The sequence below is a fragment of the Xenopus tropicalis genome, chromosome 4 (assembly GCF_000004195.4).
Source record: "Xenopus tropicalis strain Nigerian chromosome 4, UCB_Xtro_10.0, whole genome shotgun sequence".
Classification (NCBI taxonomy): Eukaryota; Metazoa; Chordata; class Amphibia; order Anura; family Pipidae; genus Xenopus; species Xenopus tropicalis.
In genome coordinates this window covers 74,919,641-74,942,618 of record NC_030680.2, presented here as the reverse complement: position 1 = coordinate 74,942,618, position 22,978 = coordinate 74,919,641, and the positions used below count along the sequence as shown (strand labels likewise).

The 22,978-nt window shown below is 41.0% G+C and overlaps 3 protein-coding genes across 5 annotated transcripts in view; 2 read left to right on the top strand and 1 right to left on the bottom strand.

Annotated features, from left to right (window-relative positions):
- The window catches only part of st3gal2.1 (ST3 beta-galactoside alpha-2,3-sialyltransferase 2, gene 1), a 34,985-nt gene extending 25,170 nt beyond the window's left edge, over positions 1–9,815 (top strand). For all 3 annotated transcript variants that reach the window (XM_002931660.5, XM_004914049.3, XM_004914050.4), the window contains exons 4-7: positions 2,079–2,258; positions 2,536–2,581; positions 3,581–3,700; positions 4,302–9,815. In XM_002931660.5, the coding sequence (XP_002931706.1) occupies positions 2,079–2,258; positions 2,536–2,581; positions 3,581–3,700; positions 4,302–4,475 (520 nt within the window). In that variant the 3' untranslated portion in view covers positions 4,476–9,815. The remainder of the gene's footprint in view (positions 1–2,078; positions 2,259–2,535; positions 2,582–3,580; positions 3,701–4,301) is intronic.
- Positions 9,816–11,909: 2,094 nt separating this feature from the next.
- Positions 11,910–14,776, bottom strand: exosc6 (exosome component 6). The gene is given in 2 exon segments (NM_001017016.2): positions 11,910–12,596; positions 14,103–14,776. Coding segments are annotated over 2 exon segments (813 nt in total). The 5' UTR covers positions 14,754–14,776; the 3' UTR covers positions 11,910–12,434.
- Positions 14,777–14,835: 59 nt separating this feature from the next.
- Positions 14,836–22,978, top strand: part of aars1 (alanyl-tRNA synthetase 1) — a 30,943-nt gene continuing 22,800 nt past the window's right edge. The window contains exon 1 of the mRNA XM_018093363.2: positions 14,836–14,937. Within this exon, the coding sequence (XP_017948852.2) occupies positions 14,853–14,937 (85 nt within the window). The 5' untranslated portion in view covers positions 14,836–14,852. The remainder of the gene's footprint in view (positions 14,938–22,978) is intronic.

The window sequence follows — 22,978 nt, the reverse complement described above, 5'->3', positions numbered from 1 at the left end:
TTAGTTCCCAGCAGGGAAAATTGCCATATCGCTGTTTTAATAACTGCAGCTGATGCTGTAAAGTTATTATTAGTATTAGGTATCATGTTGCTCAATATCCTTGTGTGTCTTTAAGGAATAGTTAAAAGCACAATATGTTTAGATGACTAGGCGCTCCAAGATCCAGTGGCCATATGAGCAAATTGTTTGTATACCGTATGAATAGTAAAGGAAGGGCTCTCCCCCGTAAGCGAAGGGTCTGGGGCTAAGCACCCTGGCCAACTTTATAAAGTGGTGAGCATGTTTCTCTTTTTAAATCCTTTTCTAAATAAGAGTAAGATGCATAATAGTGTTTTGAAGCTGAGTATATTTATGTTGTGCAGTTTAAGGAATAGTTCCCAAGAGTACTGCCAAATTGGAATTAAAATCATTCTGTGTAGCTTGTTGTTTCCTTTATGGTGTATCTATGCCCTAAACGCTCTACAGACTGATTTTAATGCCAATTTGGCAGTACTCTTTGAAACAAGGATATTGAACAACATGATACCTAACACTAACTAATAACTTTACGGGATCAGCCGTATATAGTGATATAGCAGTTTTCCCTGTTGGGAACTAATCACCTATATGCACATGATACATTTATTTATAGGGTCCCCCAAATGCTGTGCTTTGTTTTGTTTTTATGGGTTAGAGTATTTTAGCAGTTTATAAATTACATTTAGATTATATTTTATATTTTGTTGCACATGGTTACTATGCTGAGATACTCGGAACCTGTTGAAATATAGTCTTTAGTTGCTGTGTTTGGTATTCTGCATTCTGTTTCCAGTTCTTCTCTTAGCAACTTCTGCCCCCTGCTGCTGATTAAAATAAGTACAATAACTAGGACATGTATTTTGTAAATGGTTTCTGAAGATTGTGATTGTGTCTGCACAGGTTGCCTCCCACAGTCCAAAAATGCAGATCCTGATGCATGTGTTGGGTGAATGTGATGGGGTATGAGATTTAAGCTCCACTTGGACTGGGAATGAGCAGTGTCTGTAAAGCTATGCATATTATGTTGGTTCTGTATAAATAAAGGATAATAATAATGCTCCATTGGTTTATCTTAGTTGCTTTGTGAGTATGAACTACACATGAATTTAGGTATGTTCATCAAAAACAATTTAAGAAAAATTGTACATGGTTTCCAATAGCTCCATGTTTTTTAGCATCCAGTCATACAGGTATGTGATGTATTATCCAGAAAGCCATTATAAGTGCCCTACTTAACAGACAATTCTTCTTTTTGACTGATATATTTTTTCTGTAGCAATAAAACAGTACCTTGTACTTGAAATTAACTAAGTGACTATTAATGTTGCTAATTGCAAAAATTATTTTGAGTTTTCCCCCCAGTATTTAAATGTTTAGTAGTCTTAGGAATAGTACTCTAAATTATCGAAAGTTGTTGTTAAATACTTAATGGGGATGTAAAGTCAAAAGAAAAATTCAGGTCCACTGCTAAAAAAGAAGGCTATCTTCAGTATCGTTAAATTAAAAAAATCTGCACTGTTTTTAATTTAAAAAAAAAAAAAAATTGTCTTCTTCACTACGGTCCTTGCCTCCCTCCACTGGCTGCTGTGCTTCAAAATGAACTGCTGCTCTGAGTTTTGGATGGCGAAAAAATAGCGAGTGGGGTTGTTTCATGTATTTGTATCTCTTTGGTATGAAACAACCACTTCCACTGCTTTCCTGCCACCTAGAACTCAGTGGCCTTCTGTCTAAAGATTCACGCAAGTCCATACCAATACAGAGAAGGGGGGGATCTAGAAGATTTAATTTTGACTTAATAAAAACTGTACAGATGTTGTAATTAAAGTAAATTTAATATAGGCTTCTTTTTTAGAATTTGACCTTTTAATTGCATATTTTCTTTTTAGTTTACATCCCCTTGAATACATTTAAAGCTCACATCTGATTTATTATGACATGCATGATATAGATTTGTACAACCCTGACTGAGATCTTGGCAACTTATACAGATCACCATTACCTTATACCAACTCCCTTTTATATACAAGTTCTACCAATTTAATGTTTGTAATTTCACACAGGATGAACCAGGCACCCACAGTGGGGTTTGAGATGGATGTGGGATCCCGAACTACTCATCATTTCATGTACCCAGAAAGTGCCAAAAACCTGCCAGCCAATGTTAGTTTTGTGCTTGTACCCTTCAAAGCACTAGACTTGCTCTGGATCACAAGTGCTCTGTCTACTGGGCAAATCCGTTTGTAAGTACCACAATGCTAAACAAAATGTTTGCATAAGATCACACAAGGAATGTGTGTTGGGGAAAAGGGGCTTAATTCCCAATGGTTTAATTAGTGCTGGGCGGTGGGATTGGGGGGGGGGGGGGGGTCACCAATATTTATTATTTATTTTTTATTTATATACCGTCAAATACCGTGACACTGATATAATTTTGAAAAATACCGTGATATAAATTTTTGGTCATACCGCCCAGCTCTAGGTTTAATACAATTCAGTGTTTTTCTCTTCTTCCTTCAGTACGTATGCCCCGGTGAAGGCCTTCCTGCGCGTAGACAAGGAGAAGGTGAGTTTTCATTTGGTGATAGCATCTTGATTGGATACTAGTTCCAAGCAGTGAAAAAAGAAATCTGCTCATTTTGAATAATTAACTTGAACATGTCAGTAATTTTGCACTTTGTTTTTTAAAAGATCTGTATCCCTTTTTATTTTTTGAAAACATGTTGAAGAGTTCAGAAGATTTTAGCACAGGGCCTGCCTTTTTTTTTTTGTTTGTTTACAGTGGTTTAATATAACACATCAGTATGTGACCTAAAGCACAAAGAGCACTTTGTGAGAAGATATTTCAGTTAATATCAGGGTCATGGTTCTCGGTCTATTTGTCCCTCCATATTGTTGACACATCAAGGACAGCAGAACAATGTAATCCCCTAAAATTAGTAAGCCTAGCTTTCTTGTACTTTTTTTTTTTTTAACCCAAAAGAATAAAAGGCAGGCTTCCAGAATCCTTTAATATTGTGTTTATTTATATGTTCAATTACCATCATAAACTGCAGGCTTATCCTAGTAGGCTGTTCGGTGCATTCTGGGAAGCTGAACACTGTATTCTTCTATTTACCGCAGACCCACTGTCCCATCAGAACTGGAATTTTACAAAAATGTTGGGAACGAGATAGCAGTGCCCCTAAAACTAAAAATGATGTGGCCTAAACTGAATTTTTTAAAAATAAGGAAAATATCTGACCTCCCTTCTGACATTGATCATGTTTTATAAACTCTTTTCCTATCTCTTAGTATGTGAATCTTTTTTATATAGCAACATAGATTGAAAGATATCCATCAAGGCCAACCTTTTATGCCTATATATAACCTGCCTAACTGCTAGTTGATCCAGAGGAAGGCAAAAAACTCCATCTGAAGCCTCTCTAATTTGCTTCAGAGGAGGCGATGGCGATCGGATCGGTCCCTGAATCAACTCTTTACTAACCCTGTATTTTCTCACTTTTAAAAAGCCATGCAACCCCTGCAGCCATGCAATGAAGCCATTTTCATTCTGTTTCTGCAGGTTCAGATCTATAATCCAGCTTTCTTCAAATACATCCATGATCGCTGGACTGAACATCATGGGCGTTATCCTTCTACTGGCATGCTGGTCCTTTTCTTTGCTCTCCATGTCTGTGATGAGGTAAATCGAGCTTAGCCTCAAATTGACAAGACTACATATGACTGTGGGGCATATTTATTGTAGATCAAACTGGGAAAGACAGAAAAAATTAGTAAAAGTAAAATACACATTAATAAAATAAGACTCAATGGATAGATTTATTGGATTTTAGGGTCAGGGTTAGGATCAGACACACACATCACTAATGTAAGCCCTCATATATGGATCTGATCTTCTAGAAATTATAGGACTAGTAATAGTTATGTGTTTTTGCAAAGCTACTCTTGTATTGCTTCAATAAACACCTGGTATCACAGGTATAGCTTACTAGTTTTTATAGCAGACTTACCGGTCTAGTTTTTGGCCTTTATATAATATTATAGTAGAAAATTTTGTTTGATCAGGTTTTATAGGCATATAACTTTTTTGGGAGTAGAATACCTTCAAAAAAATAGAACTTATTTTAATGTTTATTGTGAAATCCTGTTTTCTATTTTTTAATTTTTTTTTCAAAATTTCCTGCGGAATAAAATGTGCCTTATACTTTCCAATATACATATTTACAGTTGTAGTTGGAACTGCTATAGACCATATGTTTGAAGTTTGTTTGTCTCCTTTGCAGGTGAATGTTTTTGGCTTCGGAGCAGACAGCCGTGGGAACTGGCATCACTACTGGGAAAACAATCGTTATGCAGGAGAATTTCGCAAAACTGGGGTGCATGATGCAGATTTTGAGGCCCAGATTATTGACAATCTTGCTAAAGAGGGCAAAATCAAGGTTTACCGCAGCACATGAGGTTCTGCTGCCTATTTCTGTCCCATTTTTGTAAACTAACAAAGGGGTGAAAAAGCCCATGGAACTCATAATCAAGATTTTGTGATCTGATGGACACAATGACATTTGGTGACCTTGTGAGTCAGTCATTCATTTACAAGGTCTCATGATGTACTTTAAAACATTGCAGCAAATATTGTATCTTGCTGCCAAATTTCTCAAGATACGTATTTTTAGGGATAAAATCAACTTGGTATTTACTTTTCTTTACATCAGGAGAGTCTTTTAGTGAAAGGTGGCACATTGGTCTTTTATTAATTACCTGTTTGTTGCATCCCCTAATAATTAGCACTTTGTAAATGTGCAACAATCTCAAACAGAGGAGATTATGATGCCCATAGTATTAAAATTTGCGGCCTTACCAATCATATGCTTTTGCCTTAGAGTGCTGTTGTATCTCGGTCAATCAGGCATTAAAGCTGGGATCCCTTTTGCCAAAAGAAATTAAATATATTTCTCAGTCAGCTGCTGCTTAGATTGAATTGTTCAGTCCTACCAAGAGCAAACTGGTTTATACTTTCTTTTGCAGTCACACAATCTTTTTGCTACCACATCAGCACACAGCATCTCATATTAGCGCTTTACAATCTAGTTTTTTTGTATTTATTTTTACAATACTGAAAGTTGGAATGTCATGCAGGAATTGTATCATTTTTGTTCCTGTGATATATGGATACCTCTGTCGACTAATCATGTTTGTGTAATTTTGCTTACTGTAATTTGTGGTCAGATCCTGTGCAGTGAATAGCTGGTCAGGTAACATGCCTACCATTTTGTATAAATCTATATTTACCATTTTAAATATCTCAAGATATAGGAGGGTTGTGCAAACCGTTGGTTTTGTTTTTTTAATACGGTTTCAAAAATTTCTTGTGGGCAATCAGGGCTTGACAGCTCCAAGACTTTCGGATGATCTTTTTGCAAAGATTACACTGCTCAGCACTAAACAGTTACCAATTCTATGGGGCATATTTATGAAAGTGTGAAATTAGAGCATGCCACAGTTCCCCTAGAGTGAAATTCAGCCACACTATTGATTTCTTTGGGGTTTTTTGTTGCATATTTATCATATTTATTTTTTTGCATAATTATCAAAAGTTCACCTGTTGATAAATACTATTTTTAGAGTAGAAACTTTAGAGCTTGCGACAGTTCCCAAGAGTAATTTCACACTTATAAAGAATGCCCCTTTGTAACTCTATATTGGGATTGTGGCTGAGCAGGGGCGATTCTAGGACAAGCACCAACTTGAGGCGGCTCCCGTAATGCCACTCCCCCTCTATTACATTTGCAGCGCCAGGGGGGGTTCCGGGGGCTGCATGGTTAGTGCTGAAAGTGCAATTGCACTCTATACACTAGAAGTGCCAAGTTTCTGGTGCAATAACTAGAAAATGTGGCTCTTAATGTTACCAGGAGCGGCTTCTTGCCTCCCCTGGTAACTTCTGGAGTGTTGTTGCGTGAGGTGAGTTTCTTAACGCCTCATGGCCGCAGAGCCCCTATGGCCGAGAATATTTTGTCTTAATGACATGAAGTTATTCTTACGCGAGTATGTAGTCATATTAATATAATATACAATATATTATACAATATGTGTATGTTTGTGGGGTATGGCTTTTCTTTTTGAAAAATGTTTTTTAGGCGGGAAATGTATTTTAGGGCTTGGGCTTTTCTCAGCCTGAAAAAAACGCAGGTTAAGAGCAGTGGAGCCAACACTCCAGGTGCCCGGGCCCTTAAACTTAGCTTGTTGTTTCCTTTTCAGGAGCCCATGGCCAGTAGCAAGATACATAAGGAAGGAATAGCCCTTTCCTAGTGCCTACCAGTGTCACTACAGTGTTACCTATTAGTGTAGCTTACTTTTAAGGGTTGCTAAAGTTGTAAGTCAAGTTGGCCTATTTTGAAAGTTCAGTAACTTAACCCATCTACACTAGGGGCTTTAAATCCATTTACAAAAAATGGTTTCTTTTGCATGCTGCATTTGTGCCCCCTTTGTGGGAGGCGAGTAAAGATAATTCTACCCATGTTCCTGTGTTAAATTTTATGGAGTTCTGGCTAAGAAAACAATGACCATCCTACCCTTCCTTACTTTTGTGTTCTCAATCCCCTTACAAGCTTTGTATTGTAATTGTAAAACATTCTTAAAAAAAAAAAAAAGTACAAGATCTCTAGATTTGACATTGGGCCTAGACTGCAGATGTTAAGGGTAGTACCACATATCATTACATAAAGCCACCCAGTAGAAAATTATAGCATCTGCCCCATCTAAGCAATTAGATGTCATTCTAGCAGATATGTCTGGAAGCAGGGACTGAGGCCACTGGGCAGATGGAAGTCACCAGTGATTTCCCACTAAGCTCTAACACTCTCTCTCTATACAGGCACATTTTGCACATATCTTGTATCCATGGACATTAAAGTCGAACAATACCAAACAAGAAATCCCAAGGTTCAACATGAGAACTATGCATTTCTTCACAAGTTTGATGTAAACATCGTAGTAATCCATTCCAAAATTAGAAAAATACCCAAAATATCAAAAAAAACCAAAACCCTCAAACAAAACTATCTCCACCTCGGGATATTGCATTGAATGGGTGTGAGAATAGTGCAAGATTTGCCTCTTTACTAAATAACCCCTTCTAACCCACAGTCTGTACCCACTATCCATGTTTCCAGGATGTCCATTAAATTAATTTCCTGACCATACAAACTGGTTTGATAAGCTGTTATGTCATCTTTCTGTGTTATTTAAAGGGGTTGTTCACCTTAAAGTTAACATTTAGTATTTTATAGAATGGGAAACTTAGCAACTTTTCCATTCATCTTCATTTTTTTATAGTTTTTGAATTATTTGTGTTCTGTCTTTCTATTGAGACCCTCTCCTAATCATATTCCAGTTTCTCATTCAAACCACTGCCTGGTTGTTAGAGTGATTTAAATCCTAGCAACCAGATTGCTGCTAAAATTCCAAACTGGAAAGCTGCGGAAGAAAAAGCTAAATAATTTAAGAACCACGACAAATGAAGACCAATTACAAATTATACTATATTATACTATCTTTTAGTTATTGTCTGAATATTAGAGACCTATTAAATCCACCGTATTTGCATTTGGAGGACTACCACACATAGAAAAATGCAGGTCAATAACAAACAATACCAGTCAAAAAAAAAAAAAGAATCTCTGAATAAAAGACTGAGAGAAAAGCTACTGGGATTTGCCCCAATCCCAAATCAAATCCTCAAAGTGTTGCATGCCTAGAAAATACAAATAAACCATCATAACAGCATAATTTCTATGCCAGTTCATGGCCACCCATAAAATTTCACTGCAGAGCCATAGCTTGGATCACACAGAATAAAATACTGGTTTCTGTTGTACTGCTGAACCACCACAAATTTGGACAAATTAAAGACAAGAATAAATAGTCTGAAAAAAATTTAGAATTTACAATTGGTCAAATGGTACAAATCTTCATACTATGAAGATTTGTACCATTTGACCAATAGTAACTATGTTGTATTTCAGTTACAATGCAATCAGTTCTGTTTACTCATGGTAGTGTAGGGTGTAGGTTTCTACCGTATCTGTCAGCATATGGTTTGAGAATGGATGTTGATAGAATACATAACCGCTTCTTGCTATGGAATGATACCAAGATGGGTGTTTGGGAAACATATTGTGCAGTGCTCTTTGGCTTACTTTAAAAACAAGTGGAGATTTACAAGTATAATAACCATAAATAACCAATCTCTTCAGATTTCTCAATCGCTTTCTTCCAGCATCCAAATTCCTCCTTGCAATTTGCATCTGGAATGAATGACTTGGATGAATGCTAGAGCTCAGTGCTGCTATCTAGTTGGCTACTAGGAGAGGTCAGCAGCATGCTTCAGTACACTACTACTGGTAGTGGCATATTGGTAAATCTGCTCCTGTCTTGAACAACACTGGCAGAGGAAAGAATAAAGTATAAGTAGAACTATACTGATAGTAATTGTTTATGTAGTCTACAAATATATACATTTTTGCACTCTAATTGTCAAGAAGGCAAAAGCTATAGTATTAAAGTAGAAAGCATGTGCCACAATGAAAATCACCACTTCCTTCTCTTAACTGTTATAGCACATAAGCAGCCAGATGGCCCAGCTGGCCATAGTTATACTGCACCACCCGAATAAGCCTTGTTATGCTTTTCTGTCTTACCCAGGTATATCTAATGATGACAATCTGACACAAGCTCACAGATTCCCAGTGCCTGGTAACTGAATGTAACTTTATCACTTTGGCTGCTAGAGTCACTAATAGGAGATTTGCTATTAACATAACAATTGTGCAGTTGTAAATATTTCTGTTCATATTTGCTTCACTGTTTGTATCTGTATTTCCCCTACGGGGGAAGTTTGACTTTGAATTAACTTTAAGTATGTTATAGATAGCAATATTTCAGTCTATCTTCATTTGTGGTATTTGATTTCTATTCTGCTTGATTGCAGTTTAAAATGAATATCTGGTGGTCAGGGTCACTGATCTCGGCAACCAAAATACTCGTCCCGTAAGGCTACTTCCTGGATTCTGACCACTGCATGGTTGCAAGATACGTGGGACACTAGCAACCAGATAGCATTTCAGAAAAAAAGACTAATGGCACAATATCATTGCTTGCATCATACTAAAAGTTCATTGGTAGCATTACCCCTTATAGACAAAAGTATATGAATTAGAGAAACTAGAAATGATCTCTCATAACATATTGCTGTGAATATGGCACTTTGTAGATAACCCACTAGTTAGTGAAATCCGGTACCAAAAAAACGGTAAAACACAATGGCATACCTGTTGTAATGAATATTTGTACAATAATGCATTTTAGAAAAACTAGGGGGCGTTTTTTTTTATCCAGATATGAATAGAATCACGGATTTGCTTGCATTTTCCCTTATTTGACTTTTTGTATTCTTTCATAACTAGGCTGTAAGATTTCTCATAGCACTAGGTATTCTGTAAATTCAACTGTGAAATATTGCCCTAAATAACTTTAAGGGAATTTGGGGACAAATTGTAATTTTTTGTTTCTTTAATAAGAAAATAATGGCAAGCATTCTGTGCCCTACTCTTTGCTTAAATTCTTGTACCATATCCAAAATCCCCTTTGCTGCTTCTTTGTTGACTCCCACCATTTTCTTATTTTTTGGCGGGCTTTATCAGTATTATTTACTGTGCACTTTTTTTTTTATTATGACTGTAATTTTTGCTTTTGCTGTGGGAGGAGAAGTACTGTTTGAAGTAATAAAAGCTTTACTTGTACTACTTTGTCTGTTTCATAGATATGAAGATGTCGGTGAAAAAAACCAAGATCATATTAAATGCGTATTGCAGACAGAATAACAGATGCACCAATCACACTGTTCCTTATGTGCAGTCACTCCTGTCATTCTTACCATCATCAATTCCAGTTCAGTATGGGTTATTGTCTTTTTACTCTCAACTACCAAACAGCAATAATTTCCTAAAGTTAGCAGGAAATTTCAGAAAATTGCCTAAAAGCTTGCACTTTTCAGCATCCATATATCATTAGGTACCAAGATAAAACATTCTAATTATGAACGCCAGGGGTCCACTGAACAGTCTCTTACCCATTGTGCATAGCAACATCTTCTTACCAACTGAAGACTCTTTGGGTCTTTCCGTCAATACAAACCTGCTTGCGCACAAGCAGGTTTCGTAACGGCGGAGAGACCTGAAGAGTCTTCAGATGGCAAGATGTCGGCGAGGTCTGCGGCTGTGCCTCCCTTGCATTTTTAGTTAGCGAAAGGGACAGAGTTTAAACATAAAAACAATGTGATAAGGGAGAGGGAGAGGGGAGTTGAGCCAGAGATAGTTAAGGGTGCTTTTTGCACCCAGGGAGGTATAGTTCTCTTTTAAGACTTAAGCTGGCCATACACGTGGCGATCTGACGATGTTTCGTACGACCATCGGTCGCACGAAACATCGTCAGATCCGCCACACACCATTCAGGGCTGAATTGGCAGGTAAGGAGGTAGAAACAATAGAATTTCTACCTCCTTCTGCCGATTCAGCTCTGAAGGGAGAATTTTGGTCAGGCGCCTTCTATGGCGCCCGATCAAAATTTTCAAACTGGTCCGATCAGCGAGTCGTCCGATATCAGCAGCTTCCTGTGATATCGGTCGACTCGTCGACATACCATACACGCACCGATTATCGTACGAAACGAGGTTTCATACGATATCGGTGCGTGTATGGCCACCTTTAGGGCAGTGGCACACAGGGAGATTAGTCACCTGCGATCTTCACTTCCACGGGCAACTTATCTCCCCAATATGCCATCCCACTGGCAAGTTTCCTGAAGTTTCATTGCGAGGCAACTTTGGCCAACCGAAGCGATGCGTATGCCATCCCACCGGCGATTTACATTATCCCCATGTGCCATGGCCCTAAGGCATGGGCTGTGAGAAACCTTTGTTAACCTAAAACCTCTTTAATCTTGAAGAAATTTAAATGGCCTTCACAATGGATTGAACAGAAAGGAGGTGAACATGTGCAATTCTTAAAATGCAAGACCCACTGACTTTTCTGAAGGCCAAAGGCATAATAAAATGGCCATACACTGATGAAGATCCACTTCTTTGGTGAGGTTGCCAAATAAGATCTTTCCCAGTATGCCCACCTTGAGTTGGGTGATGTTGCACTGACCCAATTATTTGGCCCTTGTAATAGTTCCTCTTTAAACCAAATATGGTAGGCTGTATTGAGTTTTGTACACACATGCACGAAGTGATTACCCTTTATCTACCACCACTTATGAATAGAATAAATATGGTAAAGTGGTCTATAGAAATGTTTAATACAGTTAAGGTATAGTAAGTGATGAATAATATACACACTGCTGACTTGCCACAAATATAACCTTCCAGCACTCTGTGTTACTTCAAAACAAAGTAAGCAATAAATTCCTGTTTAATGGTTTCATTCCTACCATTACCTTTCATTTACTATACAACTGGCACAGTTTTCCTTGAAATGCTTATAGGATAGTAAAGGAAGCATTTCTGAATCATGGTCTTTCTAAGCTCTTTCCCTTCTAAAGCCCATCAAGAACCAGTAGAACACAGATATTTAGGGCAAGTCGCCCCCAGTAATTAGTCTCTTCTACAAAAGACAAATTGCCCAAAAATACCTTGTAATTGCGGCACATAAAAGATTTTTGCATGATAATAAGGAATTGCTGATTGTAAAGTGTTTTACATTCAGTGATTTCAATTCTGATGGAAGGTTATTTTCGGTGTTATATAGTGTCCCTATAAACAAAACCAGAAGTTTTATGTAGTGTTCCTTTCCATCACAATGTGTAAAAACTAAAACAAACCAGATTTCATATAGAAGCCTTTAATGTTTTATGGTAATGCCAAGTGCATAGTTTGTTTTTAAAAAAAACGCCTATGATCATCTACAGCAGGGAAAAAAGCCTAAGGCTGTCTATAGAAAATAATTTTGCCCCATGAAAATGGAGTTTTAAACAGAAACCAGGTGGAGATTCCCTTTTAAGGAAATAAGTGACAGTAGCTGGTACAGTAAGTTCCCAGTAAAGGGATATTCTAAATGCCATAGTAAACTGAAATCAGTGTTATTTCTGTCTTTAGAGAGCAGCTGTTAAAGCAGATTGACTGGCAAACAAGTTCTGTATAGATACTATACGCCTTTCACATTCAACATGAATACAGAGCTATAATTTTCAGCTGACCATATACAGAATATAACACTTCAACAATACATTTGATCAGCCAGCGATGGTGGCTTTGTCTTCGGGTGGTCCCGATCCACTATAGAGCAGAAAGTAGACATTGCCTGCTTTGCAGCACTATTAGTTTGCCTTAGAAAGGAGAGCTGCACCCAAAGCTACGAGGATCAGTTTGTGTCAGGCTGTGGCACTGGTATTTTCCTTTTAGTGGCTTTCACTAGGCACTGGTGCAAAACTGGGTACAATCTCTGGCAGCCTTCCATGCAGAGTCTAACCGCTTCCTCCGAGCTCTCGCCTTCCCACTCTCCACTGCTAATAAGTCCAGAAACCTGTGGGTACAAGAAAACATGACTGTCATTAGGAGTTCATTCCTGTAGATTTGTAAGCAAAACTAAATATTAGCCCCCTTGCTGAAAATGTGCATATAGTACAGCAATAAGATATTACATGAAATTGTTTTCAGCAAAAAAACCTCCTTTGCATTATGTCCTATACCATTTGTTGGCTATTTAATGGAAAATAAAAATGATGTCATTGGGAATGTTATGCCCCCACTCATTACAATTACTAATCTTAAACCCCAGGCTGGAGTTCCTTTTCAACACATAACACACTATTTCTGCCAGCACTGTAATGTTCTTTAAGTCCCCAGTCTCACACAGTGGTCCATGGGAGCCTTTCATAACATGGCGGCAAAGCACTGGCAGAGCTATACTCTTTTCTGTGTCAACTTTCTTTTCCACCTTAAGTTACCCAATAACATTTCTCAAATAATGCCAAAACCTAGTAACACCCAGAGATTCCCAGCAGTTTGAATTTTTTCTCCCATTTTAATGCCTGGCAGGAAAATGTCTATTTGGCAGAATGTTTAGCTGCTTTGAGAAGCTGAACACTAAGTCCAAAGCCCAATATTAAAACAATGTATATTATAAGCAATCTAAAATCGTTACACTGGAAAGACCATCATCACCAGCGCAAATACGTGATTCCAAGAGCTGCTTCATATTAGCGTACATGGATCCAGATTTCTCTAATGCTCCCAAAGTCTATTTTTTTTAAGTCACTATGTAACAGTTTCATTCAATTTAGGCTGACAGGTTAGGCTACACTGTGCCATTAACCCACTGCTCTACAGGCTGCAAGGCGAACAGCAGTGGCTACGACTCTTCTATGCACTTTTTCAATGTACACTATTTTTAAATTCTCTTTAGTTTACATACCAGCAGTTTTACACTTTATATATAATGATATTGTTGAACAGCAGCCTATGAGCTGCAATGGAGCCTGACCAGAAAGGTACGGATAACAGCCCTCTCAGATCAATGGCATGGCACCCACCCAATGAGCAGCAAATCTTGATGGAGGTAATTGCTTAGTATAGCATTGCCCTAGGGCACTGGCACGTGGGAAGATTAGTCGCCTGTGATACATCTTTGCAATCGAGTGAGACTAATCTTCTCGAAATGCCTTGCCACCAGCAAGAATGTGAATCCCCAGTGGGTTGGCAAATTTGCTGCATCAGTTTTCCTAAGTTGCCAGAAGTTTTCTGGAGAGGCAAATGTGAAGGAGCTGCTGAAGAGAGAAGGCACAATGTAGACAGATGGTGGAATCTTAATAGATGTATCATGTAAACTAAAGAAAACAAAGAATAAGTATAAAGCGTGAATGGGGCTCTGAGCTAATATACTTTCAATTTGTTAGGGGTTAATAGCTGTACTAGTAGGATGAGGGAAAGCAAGGAGTGCAGAGCTGGTGTGTCCCACAGTAACCCCCACATGCCCAAGCACTAAGCCCCTATCTGCCCCTACACCAGAAGTGGCACACAGGCCGCTGACCTGATTAAGGGTTGGCAAGAGGCTCAGGCTCATGGTGCCCCCACTCCCAGCCTCCTCTTCATCATCATCCGGATCCAGCAGAAGCTCCCCACCGGGGCCGCGGCTTAGCCCACATCCGAGCGCCAGGTCAAACATCTCTATCCCAGCATCGGCCAAAGCCAGCGAGGCACAAGACACGGCCGCAGGCAGCGCAGAGCCGCGATCCTCCAGCACTAGGACCCACACTATCACCTCCGCTCGGGGGTAGCGATCCAATCGCACGGCCGGTTCCAGACTTTCCTGTAGTTGCAGCCCGGCCTGGCGGGGAGAGGGCCCAGCGGGGCAAGAGCCAGACCAGGGTCCGCGGCGGGAGAAGGGAGCCCAGCGCAGGTCACAGAGCAGGCGGCCCCGGGTCTCTGCTCTCTCCCCTCCCATCCCGCGCTCCCGCGGCCCATGAACTGCGCACAGCACTTTAGTGCCGCCACTCCCGGCCTCCAGGTACGCGGAGCCTTTAGCCTGGCTCAGGAGGCCGGCCCTGACAAACACCGGCCGGGGCTCTGACGGACCGCGGCCCCTTCTCCCTGCGGCTTTTCCTCCTTCTTCACTCAGTACATAGAGCAAAGGGGACTGCGACTCTTCGGGGCCACGAATACGGCGGCTGTCTCCCGGCATGGCTATGCACTGGGTGATACTATCCTACAACGTGTTTCCTCCCACCGTGAGCACGGACAGGCCTAATGCGCCGAAACACCGCCGCACAGTGGCCACTCGATGAATTTTATCCTCTGTGCCTGGAACGGGCCTTTACTAGCACAGGGGTGCCCAGACACTTTGTCACCCTGTGATCTACTATTGGGTATGAAACTGTTCAATGCACCCCTGACTTTCATATTTAGGGTGTTTTATCTGGTTACCTTATGACCTAGCAGTAGATATGATGCTATAGAATGGAAGATTTGAAGCAATTTTTCAAAAAATGTCACAAATTTTTAGAAAAAAATTATAAATTTAGGAAAGCATTGCAACTTAATAGTTTGGAGTAGACAGACAGTTTTACTTATTCTGGATTCGCCAGAATCTGTTCTTTCCAGAAATGCATAGGTTTCTAGGGTAAACCTTCTGTTAGTGGAATTTTTGGCCTTAATGTGTGCAGCTTTCTGGAGCAGTGCTTTGGAAATATGGTAGTGTACTGCTGGGAGTTTTTGACCTATACAAGTGAGAAATCTCCATAAAACTATATATATTTGGTATTGGCACGTTCAGGAGACATGGGACTTTCCAAATCAGTTGTATTTATGTGCATAAAATAATTTATGTTTCTGATATATGTGTTTCTATTACATACCCTGCTGCTGGCTGCAGCGGATCGCTCCGGCTCCGTCTCTTCTTGGGCTCCTGCTCCTTATTCGGCTCCTCGTACGGTGGCGACAGGTCCTTTTATAAGGTTGCGCCCGTGCGTACGTGTGACGTCACACGTATGCACGGGCGCAACCTTATAAAAGGTCCTGTCTCCGCTGTACGAGGAGCCGAATAAGGAGCAGGAGCCCAAGAAGTCTATGGGGGCCGCTATGTATGGGGGCATTTTCTTTTGGAGGTACTCACTATGGGGGCAATTGGGGGGCTCTGTGTATGGGGGGGGCATTGTATGGGGGGACACTGTGTAAGGAGGGCTACTGTGTATGGGGGGGCACTGTGTATGGGGGGGCACTGTGTATGGGGGGGCACTGTGTATGGGGGGCTCTGTGTATCGGGGGGCTCTGTGTATGGGGGGCACTGTGTATGGGGGGCTCTGTGTATGGGGGGGCTCTGTGTATGGGGGGGCACTGTGTATGGGGGGCTCTGTGTATGGGGTGGCTCTGTGTAAGGAGGGCTACTGTGTATGGGGGGACACTGTGTAAGGAGGGCTACTGTGTATGGGGGGACACTGTGTAAGGAGGGCTACTGTGTATGGGGGGCACTGTGTATGGGGGTGCTGTCTATTGGGCCATCGTGGGCACTATTTTAAATATTTTAAAAATGGGGTGTGGCCACAAAGTGGGCGTGGTCAAAAAATTGGAGGGGCACTGTGTATGGGGGGCTCTGTGAATGGGGGGCTCTGTGTAAGGAAGGCTACTGTGTAAGGAGGGCTACTGTGTATGGGGGGGGCACTGTGTAAGGAGGGCTACTGTGTATGGGGGGCACTGTGTATGGGGGGCACTGTGTATGGGGGGGCTCTGTGTAAGGAGGGCTACTGTGTATGGGGGGCACTGTGTATGGGGGGGCACTATGTATGTGGGGGCTCTATGTATGGGGGGGCTCTGTGTATGGGGGAGCTCTGTGTATGGGGGGGCTCTATGTATGGGGGGGCTCTGTGTATGGGGAGCTCTGTGTATGGGGGGGCTCTGTGTATGGGGGGGCTCTGTGTATGGGGGGGCTCTGTGTATGGGGGGGCTCTGTGTATGGGGAGCTCTGTGTATGGGGGGGCACTGTGTATGGGGGGCACTGTGTATGGGGGGGCTCTGTGTAAGGAGGGCTACTGTGTATGGGGGGCACTGTGTATGGGGGGGCACTATGTATGGGGGGGCTCTATGTATGGGGGGGCTCTGTGTATGGGGGAGCTCTGTGTATGGGGGGGCTCTGTGTATGGGGGGGCTCTGTGTATGGGGAGCTCTGTGTATGGGGGGGCTCTATGTATGGGGGGGCTCTGTGTATGGGGGGGCTCTATGTATGGGGGGGCTCTGTGTATGGGGAGCTCTGTGTATGGGGGGGCTCTGTGTATGGGGGGGCTCTATGTATGGGGGGGCTCTGTGTATGGGGGGCACTGTGTATGGGGGAGCTCTGTGTATGGGGGGCACTGTGTATGGGGGAGCTCTGTGTATGGGGGGGCTCTGTGTATGGGGGGGCTCTGTGTATGGGGGGGCACTGTGTAAGGAGGGCTACTCTGTATGGGGGGACACTGTGTAAGGAGGGCTACTGTGTATGGGGGTCACTGTGTAAGGAGGGCTACTGTGTATGGGGGGCACTGTGTATGGGGGGCACTGTCTGTGGGGGTGCTGTCTATTGGGCCATCGTGGGCACTATTTTAACTATTTTAAAAATGGGGTGTGGCAATTGGGGTGTGGTCACACAGTGGGCGTGGTCAATAAATTTTGTGTGGGTCTAGGCCCTTTTGGGGGTCGAACGACCCTTTCGCAGGGGTTACCTAACACCATCAGAAAACATATTTCGTAGGAATATTTTATGGTTGGGGGTCACCACAACATGAGGAACTGTATTAAAGGGTCACAGCATTAGGAAGGTTGAGAACCACTGCTATATCTTGTTACAAAAGTGGAATTATATAAAAATTCTAGCATATTTTAAAAGCTTAAATTGTCTTTAAAAAACAATATATCGTTTTCCTGGGTAAACTAAAAGTCCGCCAAAGGAAAGGCCCCTAAAGTAAAAGAGTGCAAAATGCTCAAAAACTTTTGGCAATAAAAGTTACAGAAGCGTCTGGCAGTTAAAGGGTTAAATAGCACACCTTGGAAAAAATACACTTTATTAGATGTCTGTTTAAAAAAAAAAAAAGAAAGCAAAGCAAGAAAGTAAGAAAAATAAAATTAAAACATGTTGTCTTGGTCTGTCACCTCTAACTACTAGTATTCTCGGTAATATGTAGCAGTTGAATGTATATGTATAAAGTGTATTCTTAATTGTTGCTGAGTATGAGAGTATCCCACTTAGCTATCTTATTGATTTGTTGTGATTGATTTGTGCTAATAACAAGAAGGAAGGATTATGGCAGTGGGATTTATAAAGTTCAATAATTACTACTTTATTAATCACACAAAAGTCATTTTAAAAGGTTGGTATTTCAGTGTCACCCAAATGTATTTTTGTAAATATTTTATATAGAAATCTCAGAAAGGTCAGTCAGAAAACCCTTACATACAAAAGTGTAAACCCCCACATAAGAATGAAAGGTACAAAAACATCAGTAAAGCCACCATGCAACCATGCAATGTTCTACACATGAACTATATGGATATAAGAATCTGTAGTTATCACCATGCTGTTATGAGGAATACCTCATTTATAAAGTATGAAACTGTTAAGCTTTTCATCAGTTGCAAATCAATTAAATATTGCATTTGTGGGCGGTGGTGCGCAGTATGCCTCTAGGCAGTGTTTCTTGTGTGCAGCCCTTTGCTGATCCCAAATTAAGAAACTAACGTGGGTAAGTGCCTAACCACCCCTGGACTCGACAGAATGGAGTAGCACACCCAGATTATTAGTCAGCCTTCAGCGACAGAACAGTACATTCTATGGTGTTAAAAGACAACTGTGAGACCTCTGGATCAATTACAGCATGCTCATGTCAATGGCAGCAAAAAGCACATACATGACCAGTCCTCCAATGCAGAGAATTGGCTGAGCTTTCGTTCACAAACCCCACAGCCAGGTCTAACATGCTCATTGCAACACAGTAGCTGCAACCTCGATTAAATGGATACTGTAATAACTAGTCTAAAGCAACAAACTCAGCCCTTCCAGATCAAGTTGCACATATTTTTAGGATAGCACACCAAAATTCTATTGCATAGGCAAGTGGGTGTTCACTGCAGGAGGGTATCTGTATGTCTCCATAATAATCATAAGTAAAACCAAATAATAGGGCACTCCTTAAAAAAAATACATTTATTTAGAGCACATATGGAAAAACCCAACACGTTTCGTTCACATGTGCCCTGATGAAATCCCCCTTTTAAGGGCCAAAACGCATTGGGTTTTTCCATATGTGCTCTAAATAATTAAATGTATTGTATTGTATTTTTCTTGAGGAGGACCCTGTTATTTGGTTTTACTTCAAGATCAAGTTGACAGCTTTGGCCCATGTATATGTAGTTTGGGATTTACTGCCTGATATCTGACCAAAAATCAGACACACAAAGAGGTCAGAACCGAGAATCAAATTAGGCCCTGGCCTTTCCAGTATACAGAGGTCCAAACAGCCCCCACCAGCCCAATAAATAGTAACAGTAACCAGGCCCGGATTTGTGGCGAGGCCACATAGGCCCGGGCCTAGGGCGGTAGAAGTTTAGGGGCGGTATGCCGCCCCAACAAAATTTTTAAATTTGGCTGCCATACAGAGCAGTCAGGACCTCTCCCCACTGCTCCGTATGGGAGTTTAAAGGTTTGCGCATGTGCACTCGCGGCTGGCGCGTAGGGGGGGGGCACGTTAGCGCATGCGCATGGGTGGGGGGGGGCGGCCTCGGGGCGCCCAGAAGACAAATCAGGCCCTGACAGTAACAAGTTGTCCATCTACTGTAGTTGCCAACACAGTTTAGCCTTCAGTAACCCAGACATTAACTTAGGGGCCATTCTACACTATGCACTATCCCAAGGATAGATTGGGGGGGGAGGGGTAAAAGTCAAAATGACATAATAATCAACAAAAATCGATAGCAAGATGACTGACAGTGCAAGTAATAAATATATAGTTAATGACTTTGTGCTCTCTGATGTTTTATTGTATTAGTAGATGCTTCCAGCAGACACAGACATCCAAGATTTCTTTACAGTGAGAGCTGTGAAGTTGTGGAATTCTCGCCCTAAAGCAGTGTACAAGACAGCTTCAAGAAAGGGCTGGATGCCTTTTTAAAAAGGGAGAAAACAAAAGTTAATAAATTAAAACATAGTACAAAATTGATCCAAAGACTGGTCTGGTGCAGTTACCCTTTGGAGACAAAAAGGAATCTGTTGGAAATTTGGAAAGGCTTCATATGTTTGGGTTTTTCTGTTTTTTTTTTTTTTTGCTTTTCTCTAGGTAACTAGCAGTTGGGCAATGTTCCTAGGGTTAGCTAGCAGTTTTCCCCACAGTGAGATGTGTATAACACTCCTTTTATTATTGGTACTTGTGCCAAAATGTGCCCCTTGCACTTCCATATAGTTGCAATCAGAGCTGCTCAGTCCTTCCTGCCTTCCATTTTGAATCATATTGACTTAAGGGAACACTGGAGCTACCACTGCCTTCTGACCAGGTGGTAGCTCCAGAGATACCTATGCACCCTGCGGAAATCACCGCAGCGCAGTGAATAGGGGGACACATCATTTACATAGCTTTAGAAGCCCAACGGACAGCCAGAAAGTAAAACTCAGTCTTTATTCATATCCTTTAAAAACCCAGGACGCCTAGGTTTTTAAAGGATATAAATAAAGACTGAGTTTTACGATACTTTCTGGCTGTCCGTGGTGCTTCTAAAGCTGTTTCTTCAGAGGATTTGAGTTTGCTCCCTTGGGCTACGGGTTCGGGGCTTTGAGCACCCGGACCAAATTTCGGCGATGGTGAGTTATTTTTCACCTTTGTGACTTTCCATTGTGAGCTGGCTGCAGATTTACATGGTGAAGGACCTGGGTTATACAGTGGTGTGAAAAACTATTTGCCCCCTTCCTGATTTCTTATTCTTTTGCATGTTTGTCACACTTAAATGTTTCTGCTCATCAAAAACCGTTAACTATTAGTCAAAGATAACATAATTGAACACAAAATGTAGTTTTTAAATGAAGGTTTACGTTATTAAGGGAGAAAAAAAACTCCAAATCTACATGGCCCTGTGTGAAAAAGTGATTGCCCCCCTTGTTAAAAAATAACTTAACTGTGGTTTATCACACCTGAGTTCAATTTCTGTAGTCACCCCGAGGCCTGATTACTGCCACACCTGTTTCAATCAAGAAATCACTTAAATAGGAGCTACCTGACACAGAGAAGTAGCCCAAAAGCACCTCAAAAGCTAGACATCATGCCAAAATCCAAATAAATTGAGGAACAAATGAGAACAAAAGTAATTGAGATCTATCAGTCTGGTAAAGGTTATAAAGCCATTTCTAAAGCTTTGGGACTTCAGCGAACCACAGTGAGAGCCATTATCCACAAATGGCAAAAACATGGAACAGTGGTGAACCTTCCCAGGAATGGCCGGCTGACCAAAATTACCCCAAGAGCTCAGAGACAGCTCATCCGAGAGGCCACAAAAGACCCCAGGACAACATCTAAAGAACTGCAGGCCTCACTTGCCTCAATTAAGGTCAGTGTTCACGACTCCACCATAAGAAAGAGACTGGGCAGAAACGGCCTGCATGGCAGATTTCCAAGGCACAAACCACTTTTAAGCAAAAAGAACATTAAGGCTCGTCTCAATTTTGCTAAAAAACATCTCAATGATTGCCAAGACTTTTGGGAAAATACCTTGTGTACCGACGAGACAAAGGTTGAACTTTTTGGAAGGTGCGTGTCCTGTTACATCTGGTGTAAAAGTAACACAGCATTTCAGAAAAAGAACATCATACCAACAGTAAAATATGGTGGTGGTAGTGTGATGGTCTGGGGTTGTTTTGCTGCTTCAGGACCTGGAAGGCTTGCTGTGATAGAAGGAACCATGAATTCTACTGTCTACCAAAAAATCCTGAAGGAGAATGTCCGGCCATCTGTTCGTCAACTCAAGCTGAAGCGATCTTGGGTGCTGCAGCAGGACAATGACCCAAATACCCCAGCAAATCCACCTCTGAATGGCTGAAGAAAAACAAAATGAAGACTTTGGAGTGGCCTAGTCAAAGTCCTGACCTGAATCCTATTGAGATGTTGTGGCATGACCTTAAAAAGGTGGTTCATGCTAGAAAACCCTCAAATAAAGCTGAATTACAACAATTCTGCAAAGATGAGTGGGCCAAAATTCCTCCAGAGCGCTGTAAAAGACTTGTTGCAAGTTATCGCAAACACTTGATTGCAGTTATTGCTGCTAAGGGTGGCACAACCAGTTATTAGGTTGAGGGGGCAATTACTTTTTCACACAGGGCCATGTAGGTTTGGATTTTTTTTCTCCCTAAATAATAAAAACCCTCATTTAAAAACTGCATTTTGTGTTTACTTGTGTTATCTTTGACTAATAGTTAAATGTTTTTGATGATCAGAAACATTTTGTGTGACAAACATGCAAAAGAATAAGAAATCAGGAAGGGGGCAAATAGTTTTTCACACCACTGTATACACCCGGGTCAACGCTTACTTTATTACGCTTATTTTCCTTGTTTCCACTTATGGGCTTAATTTGTATATCTAATAACCCTTTAATATAATTATGGTAGCATATTATACTTTTTACTTAATTAAGTACATGTATTGAGGTTTATGTGACAAAGCATACACACAGTGTATTGAATGGAACTGTCTTGGGTGCAGTGCAATTGTGCCAAGAGAATTGCCAATTTGCATCTGCAATTACACCAGGATTCTGGGAAAAACGTGCAATAAAGTGAATCACCAGTGGGAAAGCATACACATTCCTTCATTTTCTGACGTTGCTCAAAGTATCCTCATGAAGGGCATTAGTATTAGAATAATCAACCCGTGGGCCATTAACCTAGGAGAGCTTAGTGCTAATCTAGCACCCCAGGGACTGCTGCTTTAAGCTACAGTTTAAAGATCTGGCACTCGGTGCAAAGAGCAGCATCAGGAGGCCCAGAAGCCCTGTCCTTACTGCCTGTCTAGGGCCCCATAAATAACAAGACTGTGGCATAACAATAAAACCCATTCATTTTCATGGCTACTAAATGCCAAAAAATACCCTGCCATAGACAATGCTGAAAATTGCTTCTGCTAAAATGCACAAAGACAATTATCTGTAAGTGATCAGGATTGTCTATTTTAGTAGCCATGACAAGTAGCTGCTACTAGTATCTCTGTGTGTGTTCACCCTTATAGTAATTATTGTGTAATGTATAATGTGATGCCTTCATATTATTTACATGCTCTTATTAAACACCATCCGAAATTACTAAATTATGTAGATGCAGGGCTTTTCTAAAGAATTAATTTCCTATAAAACCTCTCTCTGACCTAACACTTAAAACTTTTCAAGTGAGATGACCCTATTCTCTTC